Source organism: Rhinolophus hipposideros, assembly GCF_964194185.1.
Source record: "Rhinolophus hipposideros genome assembly, chromosome: 11".
NCBI lineage: Eukaryota > Metazoa > Chordata > Mammalia > Chiroptera > Rhinolophidae > Rhinolophus > Rhinolophus hipposideros.
This window is the reverse complement of record NC_138057.1, coordinates 28,835,720-28,853,139: the sequence shown is the minus strand read 5'-3', so window position 1 is coordinate 28,853,139 and position 17,420 is coordinate 28,835,720. Positions and strand designations below refer to the sequence as shown.

Genomic DNA, 17,420 nt, shown 5'->3' with positions numbered 1-17,420 from the left:
CCCATTATCTTGCTGTGGCCCTCTGGGGAATCTGGCTTAACACTTTTCATCACAACTTTCTCATCCAACTAGCGGTATGCAATGATTAGATCTTGTTCTTCATACCATGTTAACTTTCAAAAAAACAAAAACAAAAACAAAAACAAGTATTCTTTCTGCAATAGAAGTATCCATTAAAATGTACCTACTGTTGTGATAAGATTTTCAAAATTAAAATCACACTAATTTAGTATTTGCTCTAGTTTTTGTTCTATATATCTTCCTTGGCTCAAATTTTGTGATTTCTTTTGTTTGTCCCTGCAGTTAAATGCAGAATATAGAATATATCCTACAGAATATAGAATATAAAATAAGGAAAATATGTGCAAATCAGCCTAATTCTGTGACAAACTGGTCAAGGATACATACGTAGTAGGTCAAATGTTGAGCTCTGGTGCAAATTGCCATTTAGCACTTGTAACAGCTACAGCTACCATTGGGTTAATGAAGGGGACACTGGAATTCATAACAATGGTGATTAAGCTGACAATTCACTTCACCTTTCACACCTCTGCATCATGTTTTGAAAGGGGCAAGGAGCAAAATATTAAAGCCAACAAAAATTAGATGGGTTGTAAACTTTATTACAGCTCAATGTCTTTTAATTAAAGCAAAGTCTCTTGCAATCCCAAGAGGTTAACAAGCCCATAGCACTGAACCGTGCGACCAGCCAGCTGACCAGCTAGCTAACCAGCCAACCGTGCAAAAGTCAGTACCTGGAGTGGATGCTGAAAGGTCTCAGTAGAGAGGAGGATGTTTAAGAAATTAAATAGCTAATGAAAGACACAGCCAACAAAGATATAGTTACCTCATCTAATTCCATTTCATCTGGACTCTCCCATGGCTTGATAAATTTCCCACGAGATTTCTTCAAAGGCACAATTATTATGTAGTAACCTCTGCACAAGAATGGATAGGCAAAAATAAGTTTAGTTCAGAGGGAAAAGAAAATGGATATATCCTTAAATCTTCCACAGACCAGTGATTGAGACTGAAGACAAATTATGGAGATGGAGTGACTTGTCCCTCAATGACAAATAACCACCTGTTTGTTCAATTTTAAAAACAACATGGGGAGACATTTATGTGTGACTTCAATGATCTTATATGGTAATAGCACCATGGTTGACTGTTCTTTATTAGGTTTCATAAACAGAGTGGGAGCAGTTGGTTAAGAACCTGGTGCTGGACACATACGAGGCTGGTATATTGAAATCTACTGACACGAGCTGCTGAACCAAACATTTTCTATGACATTAATTTATAAGGTAATTTTTTTAAGAAGGGAAATGGGTAATCAAAGTTACTCTTAGTTCATACAATGCTTATATGATGATGATGACAATTATGTTTACACACTCCTAAAATACATTTTTGGATACAAATTTAAAAGCAGAAAAAATTACTCATAATCTTACAATAATTATAGAAAGATATAAAAAAAGCTCCCCTTTCTTTCTACCCATCTTTCTACTTATGGTAAGTATGGCAGAAATTTGGAAACAACCACTACCTAAGGGCCTTCAAAATAGATCTCAATGTAATACTTCTACCACAAGAGACAAAACTAACTGAGTTCTCCAATAGAGTATGGCCGACTAATGTATAAAATTACCTGTCCACAAATAGATATGGGTTATTTGTACAATTGTTTTTTAACTTCCATAGAGTGTATATACACTCTGCTCTTGTAATCACGGTTAAGGACTCTTCTCATACTGATCTTACAAGGTTTTTGCACATAAATGTATAATGATGGCTAACACACTCATCACCTCCTACTTGCTAGGTCTTATATTAAATGCATAACTTCATTTTGCCCTCTCAAACATCCTATAAGAACAGCTAACAGACAAAAAGACAAATCCAGAGATTAAATTATTGCCCCAGTTAAAACAAACAGTACGGGGAGACACACCTGTGTATATCTTAACCTTGGCAATAGTCTGGCTCTTTTTTATTTCCCCTGTATTGTAAAGTACTTATTAAAGATTCCATACATTGTGTGGAGATTTTTTATGAAAATAAACACATCCACATGAGCACACATACACACACATGTACACATACTCGTGCACACACTTTTACAAGGGAGGGCTGCACACAGGAGAAAGAGATGATAGCATGAGCACTAACAACCTTATACCACATTATATCACAGAGACCCATAGCACACACAGGAAGGCCTATTTCTACTTATCTCAAAGCAAAACCTGTAACAAACTCAGCAAACCTTCTGTGATAAAGAACCTTTTCAATAAACAGAGTTGAGAGTTGCACTGTCCAGTCATGGTAACCAGTAGCCTGCTGTGGCTGTGGAGCCCCGGATATGTGGCTAGTCTGAACTGAGATATGCTCGAAATAAAGAAGACACTGGATTTCAAAGACTTAGTGAAAAAGAAAGAAAGTGAAATATCTCGATACTAATTTTTAATAGTGACCATATGGTAAAATGATAATATTCATGATATACTGGGTTAAATAAAAGATGTTATTAACATTAATTGCACCTATTTCTTTGTAATTTGTACTGTGGTGGCTAGAAAATGAAAACTGTCACATGTGCTCTCTTTAGAGTTATCGGAAGTGCTACTCTAGAGTGTTCTTGTGAAGAATGCAGGATCTGGAGGTTTATCTGGTCCAGAATTCAGGCTCTGCCACTAATGTGCGGTGTGATCCTGGGCTGATCATTTAACATCTCTGAATATTCTGAAAAATTGAAGTAAAGAATTCCAGATTGTTATTTTGGAGAAATAAAACAAATAAACACAAAATGCTTACTACTGTCTGTGGCACATAGGCACTAAACAGATGCCACCTGCTACTGGCTAGTACTGACCATCAAGGTGGGGGAGATCCATCTGCAGTACCTTATTCCACTGGACACAGAGAAATTCCTTGAGAGGCAAGTTAATGAACTTGACAAACTTCTTTTTTCTCCCTAATCAAGAATGCAAGTCAAACTGGATGACTCTACCAGAATCCTCTCTCCATGGTGCTCTGAGCAACTAATCAACAGACTCACAGGATCACATCACTTAAGCATTCGCTTTTTTTTTTTCCTATAAATAATCATAATAATCAAGGAGGGTGAGGAGAAGAAAAAGTTGGGGTGTGTGAGAGAGGCCAGTATCTTTTGTTTTATGATCCAGAGTAAGCTTCCTCCTCTTTCTGTCCTCCCACCACCTGAAGTATTTGCCAAACAAGTCCATCATGTTAAATGAGCATGGAGAAGAAAGACAGGGAATGCAACTGAGCGTACAAAATAACACTGCAGATGTACTTGATAAACACACTTGTCAGGGGACCTCTTGCTTCTCCCTACCAAGTGCACAAAGTCAGGACAGGTTCTATTTGCCTAAAGTAATGGATCATGCACATTGTCATACAGCTCCCATTGTCCTTACACAGAATCTTGTAAATCAAGGTTAAGCTGATGAATTCTATCAATTTTTCTTTCTGCTTTCCTACTTCGAGTCACCATTCTTGTACATGAGAAAATAATCTGTTCTTTCTTCGGCAGTACTCCCCAAGCACTTATAGTACATGCAGTTGGGATAAGAATTGAACAGCCTATCCCATAGCAATTAATTAAGTGTGTGGCTGGATATCGATAGTCCTTTCTCTCTACTGATGTCTAAAGCATTCATCTAGAACAGTCAAAGTGAAGCCTGCTTCAAAGCAGTTCTTGCCCATTGAAAGAAATGAGGTGCTGGGAGTTTGGACTCCAAATTATAGAAAGTCTTGCCAGGGTCTCATTTTATACATTTCAACTGTGTTCTTTGAAACTATGGCTTTGTAAACACCCATGTGCTTGCCTTTCCTGAAACCTAGCTTTCCCCTGAAGATACTGTTTCCCTTGCAGAGTTCGCATGAGGTGGTTGTTTATTATTTCTCCTCCCCTACCATAAGCCTCAGATTTAGGGCGTGGGGTTTCTTTCCTGGGGTTGGTCCATGAACCACCAGGGCTCTCAGATCCTTAAACACTTCCTTTCCAAAGCCAACATCCTCCACTCCACCTGAGCCAAAACCTATGATTGCCTTTCTCTGTGCCTGAACCCAAGGAGCTGAACACAGAGAGAGAAATAATGCACAGGGCAGAATGATGCCATAAATTCATATTTGGCAAATTCAAATAAGCCTTTAAAACTGCCTGGCAATCTACCACTTCTTCAGTTACCTAGTTCTTCCATTTTACACAGTTACTTTTTCAAATTTTCTCCCCTGGTGTCAAACTTTGAAACTCCTTACCTTCCCACTAGAAGATGACCTTATATCTTATACACAGAGAAAATAAAAAACATTCAGACAAAAATTCCCTCATCATCTATCTACCAAACAACAGGCCTACCTATATCTGTACACAGTGATGATCTTTCCTTTTGGTACAGTAGAAGGACTGGCTCTACTTTTTAAGTCCAATCACTATTTCTTGAATTGGTTTCCAACGTCTCACTCTCTTAGGAAGTTTACTATATACCATACCCATTTTCTCTCATATATCTCACTGTCTCCCTCCCCACAGGATTCTATCCATTAGTTTTCAACCTTACATAAATATCTGCCATTTAAAAAAGAACAAATTGCATCCCACTCCAGTCATCATTCTCTCTCTCTCCTACTCATTACTGCTCAAATTCTAAGAAGAACTGTATGTTCCTGTTCTTATTCACCTTCCACTCACTTTCTAGCTCACTATGTCTAGCTCCTGCCTCATCAGCCCATTTCACTGACCTTGCCAGGGTCCTCAGTGATCTCAGTAATGTTACCTCAAAAGGAGAATTTCTGACGTTCTTCCTCTTGATTTCTTAGCAGAATTTGACAATGTTGATAAGACCCTCCATAAAACAGTCTCAGCCTTTTCTCTGTATCCAACATTCCTGGTTTTCTACTTAATATCTCTCACCACATTAACCTTCTGTCCTTAACAGGATTCATTATGTGTTGCCCAATTATTAAATGATGGAGTTCTTCAAGGTTCTTGCCAAGGACTTCTCTCACTCCTTCACTTCTTTCTAGGTAATCCCATTCCAGCTCAGAGTATTAGTTATTACCTGTATGCAAACTATTTATTGATTCATATCTTCAGCCCAGAGTGCTCCTCTGAATTCTACAGCTTTATCCAAATCCAACTTTATGTCACCATTTCCATGTCAGGGAAGTACCTCAAATTTACTGTGATTAAAACAAACAGGCTCAAAAATAAATTCTCTTCCAGTGTCACACCACGATCCACTTTAATACCCATGCCATAAATATAGGTGTTTACGTTGACAAAGTTATTTTACTCTCTCCCTGTCTCATACCCACTATCAAGTCCTATAAGTTCCAAACTCTCTCTCTAGGGCCCTCACCTCTCTTTATCTCAACTGCCACCACTCCAGTATCATTCCACTGTCTCATGCCTGGATTGTACCTTCCTCTCCTAACTGTCTCTCTTTATTGACTTTAAATCTCTCTATTCTAGTCTCTGACCAAATCATATGACCTGATGAAACTTGTTTGAAATATATAGATATATGTGTGTGTGTGTATATATACATATATACACACACACACACACACACATATATATATATACACATATATATGATATATATATGTATATGTATATATATACATATATATACACACCATTTTTTCACACTGACTTGAAAATTATATTACAAAGCATCACACTCCCTGACGTTGAATTATACTGCAAAGTGACAATAATTAAAAAACACCATGGTAATGGCAGAAAAACAGACACCCAGACTAATGGAATAGATTGAGAACAAAGAAATAAACCCACATATATATGGCAAATAATTTTTGAGAAACGAGCCAAAAATATGCATTGGAGAAGAGAAAGCCTCTTCAATAAATGATGCTGGGAAAACTGGAAAGCCACATGCAAAGAAAATGAAACTAGACTTCTATCTATCTCCATACACAAAAATTAACTCAAAATGGATCAAAGACCTAAATATAAAACCTGAAACAATAAACAATAAAAATGCATAGAAGAAAACACAGGTACTAAACTTATGGACCTTGCTCTTAGAGAGGATTTTATGAATTTGACTTCAAAGACGAGGCAAGTAAAAGCAAAAAGAAATGAATGGGACCACATCAAACTAAAAAGCTCCTGCACAGCAAAAGAAACCATCAGAAAAACAAAGAGGCAACTAACTGAATGGAAGAAGTTATTTGTAAACAACATCTTCAATAAGGAGCTAATATCCAAACTATATAAAGAACTCATACAACTCAAAAAAATCCAATTAAAAAATGAGCAGAGGACCTCAACAGACACTTCTCCCAAGAACACATACAAATGGCAAACAGATATATGAAAATATGATCAACTTCACTAGCTATTAGGGAAATGCAAATCAAAACCACAATGAGATATCACCTCACATCTGTTAGGAGAGCTATTATTAACAAGACAAGTAATTACAAGTGTTCGAGAGGCTGTAGAAAAAAGGAACCCTCATACACTGCTGGTAGGATTGTAAACTGGTACAGTCACTATGCAAAACAATATGGATGTTCTTCACAATATTAAGAATAGAATTACCATATGACCCAGCAATCTCTCTTCTGGGCATCTACCCAAAACATCGGAAAACATTTATCCATAAAGATATATGTACCCCAATGTTCATTGCAGCATTATTTACGGTGGCCAAGACATGGAAACAACTGGTGTCCTTTTATAGATGATTGGATAAAGAAGATGTGGTCCATATGTACAATGGAATATTACTTGGCCCTAAGAAGAGATGAAATACTGACATTTGTGACTACATGGATGGATCTTGAGATTGCCAAGCTAAGTGAAATAATTCAGACAGAAAAAGTCGAGAACCATATGATTTCACTCATATGTGGGACATAAAACTGAAAGCAACAAATAAACTAGTGAAAACTCATAAACACTCACAACAGTTTAGTGGTTATCAGAGGGAAAGCGGGTTCAAATACATGGTGACAGAAGGAGATTTGACTTAGGGTGGTGAACACACAATGCAATATACAGACAGTGTATTATAGAATTGTACACTTGAAACCTATATAACTTTTTAAACCAATGTCACCCCAGTGAATTTAATTTTAAAAAGTAACAACAATAAATAAATAAACAAAATATAAATAAATTGCTTTTGGAAGTAGGTCAGCTTTACATACGGGTAAAATTAAACTTTATGCTCTATTTTGCCTCTCTGACTCAAGCCTGGAATTTAGGCTCAAAACAGTTTTTTCAACATAGACTTTAACTATTAAACTAATAGAAAAATAAATAACTTCCGAGCCTTTGACTACTTATAAAGTAAGCTGTGTTTTCCCAGTATATTAGATTTAATTAGATAAGTTAAATCTAACCTTCAGAATTTTAATTACATTAAGTAAAGTTTTACTAATTTTATTTAATATCTTATCATCAAGGGGCCCTGCTTCATATAATTATTTGGGAAGGCAAGCTGTGGTCTTTGTGGCAGTCCCACTTCAAATTCAGCCAGGCTTTTTGTATTAGCAGAATGTCATTTCTTTCATAACTTTTGATTTTTTTTTCTCACTATAGTCATGCGGGTATACTTTGTTTAAATCAAATTAATTTACCATAGAAAAGCCAAAGCACGTTGAGGGCTGTTTCCAGTTTCTATGTTTAAATTAAGGTTTTCAATCTTTTTACCTGTGTGTTGTCAGACAACTTACATAATTGTCTTCAGCCTCATGTTCCTCATTTGTAAAGTGGCAGGTGATAATATTGATCTGTGGGAAGCCTCTCCTTGTACCTCTTGTTCTAAATTCTTATGTCAAACTGTTGAATTCATTGCTCCATAACACTTACATGTCTCCATGATCTGTGGCCATGCATTACGTGCCTGCTTACACTTAGTACTAAGGTTTGTCTGGGACAGTCCTGTTGATGCCTACTTGTCATTGAATTTTTAATTGTTTAGTAGTTGTCCTAGGGGGAGAAAACAAAAGTTCTTGCTTGGCCAATGAATTACATGATTGTGGATCCACCTGTGGGCTCTGGAGACAGGCTGCCTTCATTCAAATCTTGCCTCTCTGGTTCTGCTGCTGTGTTCAGAGCAAGGTAGTTCACATAGAAATTTCCTCAGCTGTAAAATGAAAAGCACCCTTCTTGTGAATATGCCACCAGTTAATGTGTGTAATGTCCTTTGCACAGCACTGCCCTTTGTCACTATTAACCATTACAAGCATTGACTGAATGATCTTGGCCAGGCTGCTGAGGACCTCTGGGCTTTACTTTCATCTGCAAATGGGGAGACAAATGCCAACCTCACAGGGTTATTGTGAGGCTTAACTAAACCATTCTGATATCTCCAGGACATTGCAAAGCACTAAAGAAGTTTAAGCCTTTACCACTTCAACTGACAGCACATGATGAATGATTTCTCATTAAACATTAAATAGGTAATACATTACTTCATTATACTGTCAATAGTGGTGGCACCAATCTTATGAAGTGACTTTGTAAGCCATGCTTCCAAGAATATCTTTTTCAAAAGAACAAATTGTAGAGAATCTGAAAGCCTAATCAGTAAGACTCAATAAATTTAAAATTTCATAAAATCTCTTGTTCTTCGTTTCTATTTTTCATAAATATAAAATGGTTTCTATGAAATTAATTTACATCGGGTACGTTCTGGCAGCTTTTCTCTTGGTACAATCAGTGTGGTACATTATTTTTCTTACCATCCAGAGTCAAAGCCTGCTTTATAAAGTCACGGAAGTTCTCTCTGTGACCACAACTGGCTTCTCAGGAACAGTGGGCTTGCCAGATTTTCTGACCAGTACTCTGCCTCCTAAATATATTCAAACAGGAGGCTGAAGCACCACAAAATTTCTGGTACTAGAACCTGCAGTACCTACACACTGTGTGTGTCATGGGAAATTTAGCCTATTCTTGAGGGAGATCCTGTGTTTCTCCACACAAAAACCAAGTGTGGCTGGATACAGAAGCAAGGAGCTGTGTCTGCATTACATTTACAAGGGACAGATTTGTTTTTATGTGGTGAAGAGTTGGGGGCAATAATCAAGACCTGCCAATTTTCGTGGCCGGAAATGAGACAGGCATGGTTTCAGTTGATAAACAAAATAGCTCTTCCATCACCAAAATTGCATTTTGCTAGAAAACAAATTAGAAGAATTTTATTCTAGATGGTTTTCACCTAAATAAAAGTTAGCAACCTGCCCCACAGCTCTGGAATCAATTATTTCCTCCTCTCATAAAATTCTGAACAGAAAGCTACATTCCTCTCTAATTTCTAAATTTGCCAATTACTACAAGTGGCACAGCATGGCACAGAGCTTCTTGTAATATTTGATCATGCCACATGAACCAACCTAGAAGAAAGGATGGGTAACTTCACACTATTATCCTCTAAGGAGCCCACACAATATAAATTATCTAGATTACTGTTTGCTAACTGGAGATTTCTATTTTTTTTTCTTTCATTACCTATGGTTCTTATACTTTTCCCACTCATGTACTTTCCTAGTTTAGTCTTTTGCTCTTTTCTCTTCCCCAGAGTGGCTAGAATATATTTCTGAGAATCTTAATTCATTTCTAGAACACAATTTTTTCCCCCACAATCATTTGCTCTCTTTTTCTGTTGCATAATGGTCTCTTCTCTTTGTTACCACTTCAAACATAGGAGGAGGAAGTACATAAATAAAACAAAAATAAAAATTGATCAAGCTAAAGAAAAATACCAAAAGATAAACTATATTCTAAAACATAGTCTACTTACTCAGAAGTTGGAAAACGAAACAAAAGTCTACCACCAATGGACTAAAACACCATTTCTCAAAAACATCTAACACATCCTACCAAGCCAATTTGGTGAATATCCATAAAGATAAGTTTTTCACTTAAAGTATTGAAAATAGTAATTACTACAGACTATGCTATAATATTTCACCTTTCAACTGCTCTTTCCCTGAGTAGACAGTACCTGTTTTCCAATGGATTGAAGTCATAGTCCAGATCTTTACCCTGTTCTTTCTCTGTATGCAACTATTGTACCACTTTTTTCTCATCCTTCAAGACTCAGATTAAATATTAGCTCCTTCTGGATACCTCTGCTGACATCCATGTTAGGCTAAAACTCTATACTTATGTTTCCCCAGTACCTGGCAGTGCTTACCCCATTATATTCACATTATCTATTTTCTATATCTGTTCTCCCACTGCAAGGCCAGATTTATCTCAGTCATCTTTCTATTCCCAGAACTAGCACTGACAATATAGCGTATACAGATTATATGTTCATTGGATGGATAAGATGTGGACAAGTAACAAGTGCTAGTCTTCATCTTCTTTCTGCACAATTAATTATGCTGTCCTTTGCTTGAAACAGTGTCTCTCCACCACCATGCCCACGGAGCAGCTAACATCTTGTTATTCATTAAGCCTCAGGAAGACATGGCTTTCCCCAGGACCCTGTCCCTGAACCATTAAACTGGGGATGGGAGCCCCCGCCTGTCTCTTCCCTTATTTATCTAACCTTTGGTATCCTAAGACTCCACTTCAACTGACTTTTTACTTGTCCAAATTCCCCAATTAACTATGTTAAACCAATAAAAAAGTCTGCATTATCTCCACTAAATATCTAAAACATTATCTGGCATTGTGGTGGGAGACCCAAAATTATCCGCAGAAAATTTAAACTAATCAATGGGTAAATACAATCGCACCTTCATATTACATTTTGTTGGAATAAAAATTATACTGATATCCCATTGCTATTTTCAGTTTTATGAATGATAGAGAAAGAAGAGTGACCAGAAATGGAGACCTTATTTCTCAGTGAATTTATTTTAGTAATACTCTTTTGGAGATTCTACCATCTGGTTGAAATCCTCCAACTATTTTATCAAATAAATAATAACTGAAAGTTTTCTCAGGAATGATCGTATTTGGCGGCGTCTAAAGTGGCCAAATTTATCACTCTTTCCTAAATTTCACAAATGACACTCTATTAAAAACTTCTTGATTACAATATTACTTTTTAATAGCTGATTTTTCAGTCATCTTCTTTAAGCTTTCAGGAGCTTTGGAAATTTCTTAGTGTACTCACCTTCTCAATAATTCCTTTGCTATGACCCGGGCTCAGTTCTATTAGAGTCATTCTACCATTCACCTCACTCTACATATTATGATATAAACTCGTTTATCATGAGGAGCATGCTCTATTTGCCATTCTATCTCTCTTAAATTACACTGCTCCGAGAACACAGAAAACACTCAGTGTAAAATTAATGAGAATCTGTGTTACAAGGAACACCAGAACATACAGTGCAACAGAACTTGAATAACAATATGCAGAAGAATCTGTTACTCTACACATAGCAATATATTCTTTTATGACACTATAATACTTAGATTTAACTTTCTGTTTTCACTGATTGGCATTTTTACCCTTCGACCCTAACCCTTCAATCAACCTACTTTATATTCTCATTTGCAGGTACTTCGGGCAGCTGCACGGTGATCATACCATCCAGGTTGGTCTTCCCAATGAAGGCGGGCTTGGTGCGCAGGACGTCAGGCGCTGTCTTCGCCGTTACCCTGTGCTGCAGCCCACCAGCACTGTTCCCACGATTTGTCAGCACAAATGAATAAGATTTCTCAGGCTTTAGGTTGACAATTAACTTTTGTGTCGCTCGGCCATCCACTTCTTCCACCATTTTCCCATCATCATAAAGAATCTAGAGAGACCAATCAAAGAGATTTGGTTATCAGACAGGCAACACATCTTTTCTAAACAAATGTGCACTTGCTTATGGAAAAAGCACATCAGGACAAGTTTAATTTGGGGCAATTCCTAAGCCTATACGTGGTCATAAATTCTAGACACTGCATCCATTTTCATTTCTTCAGTTTGTAGTGTGTAATGATATAATGTTTCTAACTCTAGCCAAAATACATAAAGAAATGCACAATGACTTTTCAATACTTGATATAGAATATTGGTTGTATGTGACAGAAATGGAATGTGTGCAGAAGTGCTTTAGATTTCCAATGTATTTGCCACATCACTTTTTTCTAAATGTTTCCATTCCTTTTCTTAAATATATTTTAACTTTCAAATATTTTCTCTGCCCTTTATTTTATGGGCTTGTACTTCTCACTAGCATCTCTCAGTACCTGTCAATGGAGTTTAAATTCTCAACTAGAGTTTAAAATGTGCAAAGAATTCAGGCCAATGAACAGTTTTTTGTTTATTTGTTTGTTTGCTTGTTTATCCCAAGATATTGCATTATACATAGGTAGAAACCATGCAAATTTCCTTTCCTGGTGGAAAAACAAAAGCACTACCTTAGATGTAAAACATTCAAATTGGAAATACCAGGTGACCTATAAAGTAATGCCAGCACTGGGTTTGAGCTCCTGCCTTCTCTTTAGAGTGGAAAGGTCACATTGCCACCAAGCCAGACTCAATCTGTTATGTGAGAACCACAAACGAGACTAAGAAGTATTGTGGCTGAATCAAAGCAGTTTGTATGCTCTGCAAGTAACTCACCCAGGTGAACTGCCCCCTCCCATCTGACCTGTGATTTCTTACACATGAGAAAATTACTTACTTTGAAAGGCATGGCAGAATTATAATTCTCTGGAATCTCCCAAGACAGTAGGACTGAAGTCTTCATTACTGCTTTGACATGAAAATTTTTTGCAAACACTGCTGGAAAAGGAAAAACAGTGTATTTAAACTACTCCTTAAAACCATAACCTGTCCTTTTCCACCATGGACCATAGGCCTTAAGCTAGATGCTTTCTACTTTGATCAGAGAGAGAAGTGTGATTTGCCTACCTGTTTAGAGCATTCATTTAAATACCTCATTCTCATAAAGATCTCTCCTTTTCAGTCAACTATATTGTGTTTTCCTTACCTGAGGATATTGGGGTGCTGTCAGCCAGACTCGCTTAGCATTTGTGTAACTGAAATCTAAGGCATCCAAAACATATTAAGTTTTATATACTTTACCTTTTTGCTTTTGCTGAACCTATTAATATGAATGGGTCGATCAGTTATTTATAGCTTCAAAATACTGATTTCCAAAGACCGACATTCCTTTAAAGGAGGAAAGCCATAAGCAGACAAATCCTACCTTGATCCACAGGCAGTGTCCTGAACTGGACACTGGGACTATATGGCCCGGGCCCTTTGCTTGTGTGAGCACGTACTTTTACATCATATGTGGTATCTGGTTTTAAGCCACTGAGTGTCATAGTGGTGTCAGCTGGAACAATAAGCTGCTCCATTGGAAGAAGAGGGATATTGATATCCCTATACAGAAGGGTATACTTGGTGATAATGCCGTTTCTCTCTGCCAGGACAGGTGGCTGCCAAGATAACTGGACAGAAGTTGAAGTGGTGCCTTCTGAGTGGAGGTTTTGAGGGAATCCAGTTGGGACTTCTTCTGGAACAGAAATCTCCTTCACTATCTCCTCCCCGAAGCCCACTTTGTTTCTGGCTGAGAGCCTGAAGACATATGATGCTCCTTTGTGGATGTCTGTAGCTGTAAAATGATCTTCTTTTTCAGAGAATTCGAGAGTAGTGAGCGGCTCCATATCCTTCCGGCCAAATTTTAGACGGTAGCCCTGAAGAGGTCCAAATGTGTCCACAGGGGGGTGCCACTGAATAAGAGCGGTATTCATCTGAGTGTGGTTAATCAGGAGCCGGGGTTTTCCTGGAACTAGAGCACACAGGATGGAGTGGTCAGGCCCACCTATGCGGATGTTCGCATACCAGTCACCGCTGAGCAGAAACACCACTCCATGGGCATTCCCATTTCTTCAAAAGAAAGCCAATGCTTCATCTCTATACCTTTGTGGACATGTGCTCCTTCTCATATTCTGTATTAAGGTAGGCTGACATACTACAATTTGATAATGGACACAAAATAGGTATTGAAATGATAATTTAAGGGAATCTTTTGAACATCTTCACATTTCAAACTTTCACACATCAAGTTTCATGCCACAGAGAAATGAATTCAAGTAAAGATTACCCAGTTATATACAACTAATAATAATAATTATAACATAGTTAATTATTGGTTGCATGGCATGTAATAGGCACTGTGCTAAGAGCATTACATGTAGCATTTCATTTGATTTATACTCCTCACTCCTAACTACATAATTATCTATTATCTTCATGTTGTATCATAAGAAAACGAAACCCAGAGAGACAGAGCACTGCGCAAGGTCGGATGTATAATAAGTGAGAAAGCTACAAACCAGGTCTTTCTGAATCCATAACCCAAACACTTAACTATACTATTATGCTGCTTATAAGTTGTTTTCTTAAGTAGTTCACAATAACATTGCTTTGACTTACTATGGAACTATTTTGTACTTTTTGACTATACAATCCACACTAGTCATCCTCATCAAGTTCTTCATTTGTAAAATGGGAATTATATTAAGACCTACCCCCATACTGTTGTTATGAATATTAAATGAGAAAATCCATGTAAAAGTCTTAGCACAAGTTTTATATTTCATTAATATCAATCATAATTATTAATAATCGGAATATTAAGCTTTTCTAGTCAGGGACTAGTTTCCTATAAGGACATACTCTATTTCTTTCCAAGTTAAATAGGATGTGTAAAGAGTTCTAACCTACTCATTCGATGGATTATTACAATTGTAATTTTTGTTTTTTTAATGGAGAGCAATTAATCTGAGAATCCACAGAGACTGAGAGTAGTAAACAGCACAGAGCCAGAAATTTCCTTGGGAATAGTCCAAAGATGGGGGAGGAAGAAATGTATCACGAGTATCAAAACTAAGACAAATTAATAGAAAAGGGAAGAAAGATGATAGAAAAGGGAGGAGACCTTCCACTAATGGGAAACAATGAAAAATAGTATCATGGGGACGTAGATAAAAATAAAACAAACAACATCAAAACTAGAAAGATGATGAGGTGATAAATAAAATATTAACCTTAGAAATGACCCAGTTCATCTGTTCATTTATATATTTTAGAAAGTTGGAACCCAAGTGGTGGCATGCTTTGCCCAAGAACACATGCATTAAGAGATCTCCGTCCTTCACCAATGAAGTAATTGTTTTGTTTTACATGCTGGGTAGGTTCATCATGGGATCATATAATTCAGCTAATCACAATATATAGGAAGAATAGCTCCTGAAGTTTGTATACAAACGGCAAACATATATCGAGGGTTGGCCCAGGAACCATATCAAACCAAATCAAAAGCTGTGCACTCACTGTTTCTCAGGAAAATGTGTATCTTGAAGTCTTAATAAACAAACTAAGAAACTCTCAAAACACAACCCCTTCATAAGTTGAAAAGAGAGAGAGAGACCACCTTCACGTGTTTTGTTATAGCATACGGTTACGCTTGTTATATTATGATTGTTAGTTTCTTACTGTGACAAATTTATAAATTAAACTTTATCATAGATATGTATGCATAGAAAAAAATAGTATGTGTAGGGTTTGATAATATCTATGGTCTGGGACATGCACTGGGGGTTTTGGGACGCACACCCCTGTGGATAGGGGGTGACTACTGTATTTTTATTTTAAATATATTTAAAATTATTTTCATTTAAAAAAAAATCACTTTAAGGCAGACACCTTCAGGCATCCTTAATTTCCCTTTATGTGTATAAACATTTACATGATGATTTTCCCATTAAAGCGAAAGTGATATCGAGACTTATACCCTTTATCCTGAGACCCTACTCAAGATAAAAATAGAGCTTTCGGCAGAGGATACATCATTCAATAAACAAAACCCAGTTGAAACTATTGGGTAGAAACATAACAATTAAGTCTCAATATTTTCCAGATAAATATATTTAAATGTATTTACCAAAATTTTCTAAAATTCTGGTTCCAAGGAACTACCTAATAGTACATACATTATACATCTTGTTTCTATAAGATGCATGTAAAGCTAGGATAAATAAAACACTTAAATTTCTTGATATAAACCACAAATATACTTGCATTCTAATAATATTTGTCAGACATATAGGAGTATTTTATAATTTTGCTATGGTACACATTTGGAGAAGTATAACAGACTGGCCATTTCTAAGGAAAAAAAAAACAAAACTCACTGGCCTTATAAAAATGTACATTATTCTTCTGTAGTAGTTAACGCTTAGGTTGGGCTAATACCTCCCCACCTCCCTTTTTTTGTTTTGTTTCGTTTTGTTTTGTTTTTAATGCTGGCATAGCAGTTCTTGCTCAGGGATATACAAACTGTCGGTTTGGAATCATGGGATCAAAGTAATGCTCTAGAACTAAGAGTGTCAGTTCTGACCTATAGATTTCCACTACTGTGCCAGGAGCATCTCAGTCTGCTCTCCATTCAAGCCTGTGGCAGTCATTCCTTTCCCAGGAAGAAATTTCACTAAGCCTGAAAACTATGAGACAACCAGTGTTGAAGAACCAAAATACAAAAGAAAAGGATTCAAGAAAGAAATGAATGCTGAAGCAGCTAGAGGAAGAATTCCCAGTATCACCTCAGGAGAGGCTAGCCACATGATCAAAATGACTAAAATCTCCACAACGGTGTGAAGAATAAAAGCTGTTTAAGTAAATTGGGGTAAGTGTTCTTGGCAGTTGTGGTATTTCATCCAGGGGGTAACAGATAGAAAAAAAGGGAAAAGGCATGAGGAGAGTTCTACAATGGTACATCTATGGTTAAAGAGAATTCTCTAAATCTCCACATATTGGCAATGATACCCATTCCACTTCTGACTTCCAGAAACTCTATGTATGAAACATTTACCATCTACTTACTTTGTGCACAGACTTATAGACTGCTCCATAGGCATTTGTTGGGAAAATAAAGAGGGATAATGCAGGGCCCATGTCCTCTCATTAACGCACACTCTAACTGGGGAAATGAAGAGATGTACTACATGATACTGCATGTGGAGCCCAGCTCAAAGTTTCTGATGCCTTTGGGTTATTGTGTGGACCACTTTCAAAGACCATCCAGTGATAGGTGGATGGCTCTGCTTACTCCAGCATAGGAGCTAGAGAGTTGGCAAGATGGAAGAGTCTTGAATTATTACTCAGGAGAGCTTGGAGGTCACTTTTAGCAGTGTTTTAGTGAACATATTGGGTAAAGTAGAGAGAGCTCAGCTGCACAGTAAATAAGCTAACTCTAATTAATGTCATGAAGCCTGTGCGTGTGTGTGTGTGTGTGTTTATGTGTGTGTATATATATATATATATATATATATATATATATATATATATATATATATATATATATAGTCTCTTCTCCCTTTTGCTTTTTGAATTCTTCTTATTCCTTTACTACATTCTTCCCTCTTAGGACTTGAGGAAATGTAT

General features: G+C 36.9%; 1 protein-coding gene across 37 annotated transcripts in view; it reads right to left on the bottom strand.

Annotated features, from left to right (window-relative positions):
* The window catches only part of PTPRD (protein tyrosine phosphatase receptor type D), a 2,053,994-nt gene that overhangs the window by 142,017 nt on the left and 1,894,557 nt on the right, over positions 1-17,420 (bottom strand). For 23 of the 37 annotated variants that reach the window (XM_081066962.1, XM_081066971.1, XM_081066973.1 and 20 more), the window contains 4 exons: positions 13,177-13,764; positions 12,649-12,749; positions 11,513-11,772; positions 848-938 (listed from right to left, as the gene is read on the bottom strand). In XM_081066962.1, coding sequence (XP_080923088.1) covers positions 848-938; positions 11,513-11,772; positions 12,649-12,749; positions 13,177-13,764 — 1,040 coding nt within the window. The remainder of the gene's footprint in view (positions 1-847; positions 939-11,512; positions 11,773-12,648; positions 12,750-13,176; positions 13,765-17,420) is intronic. The other 14 variants (XM_081066963.1, XM_081066966.1, XM_081066964.1 and 11 more) reach the window with 3 other exon arrangements.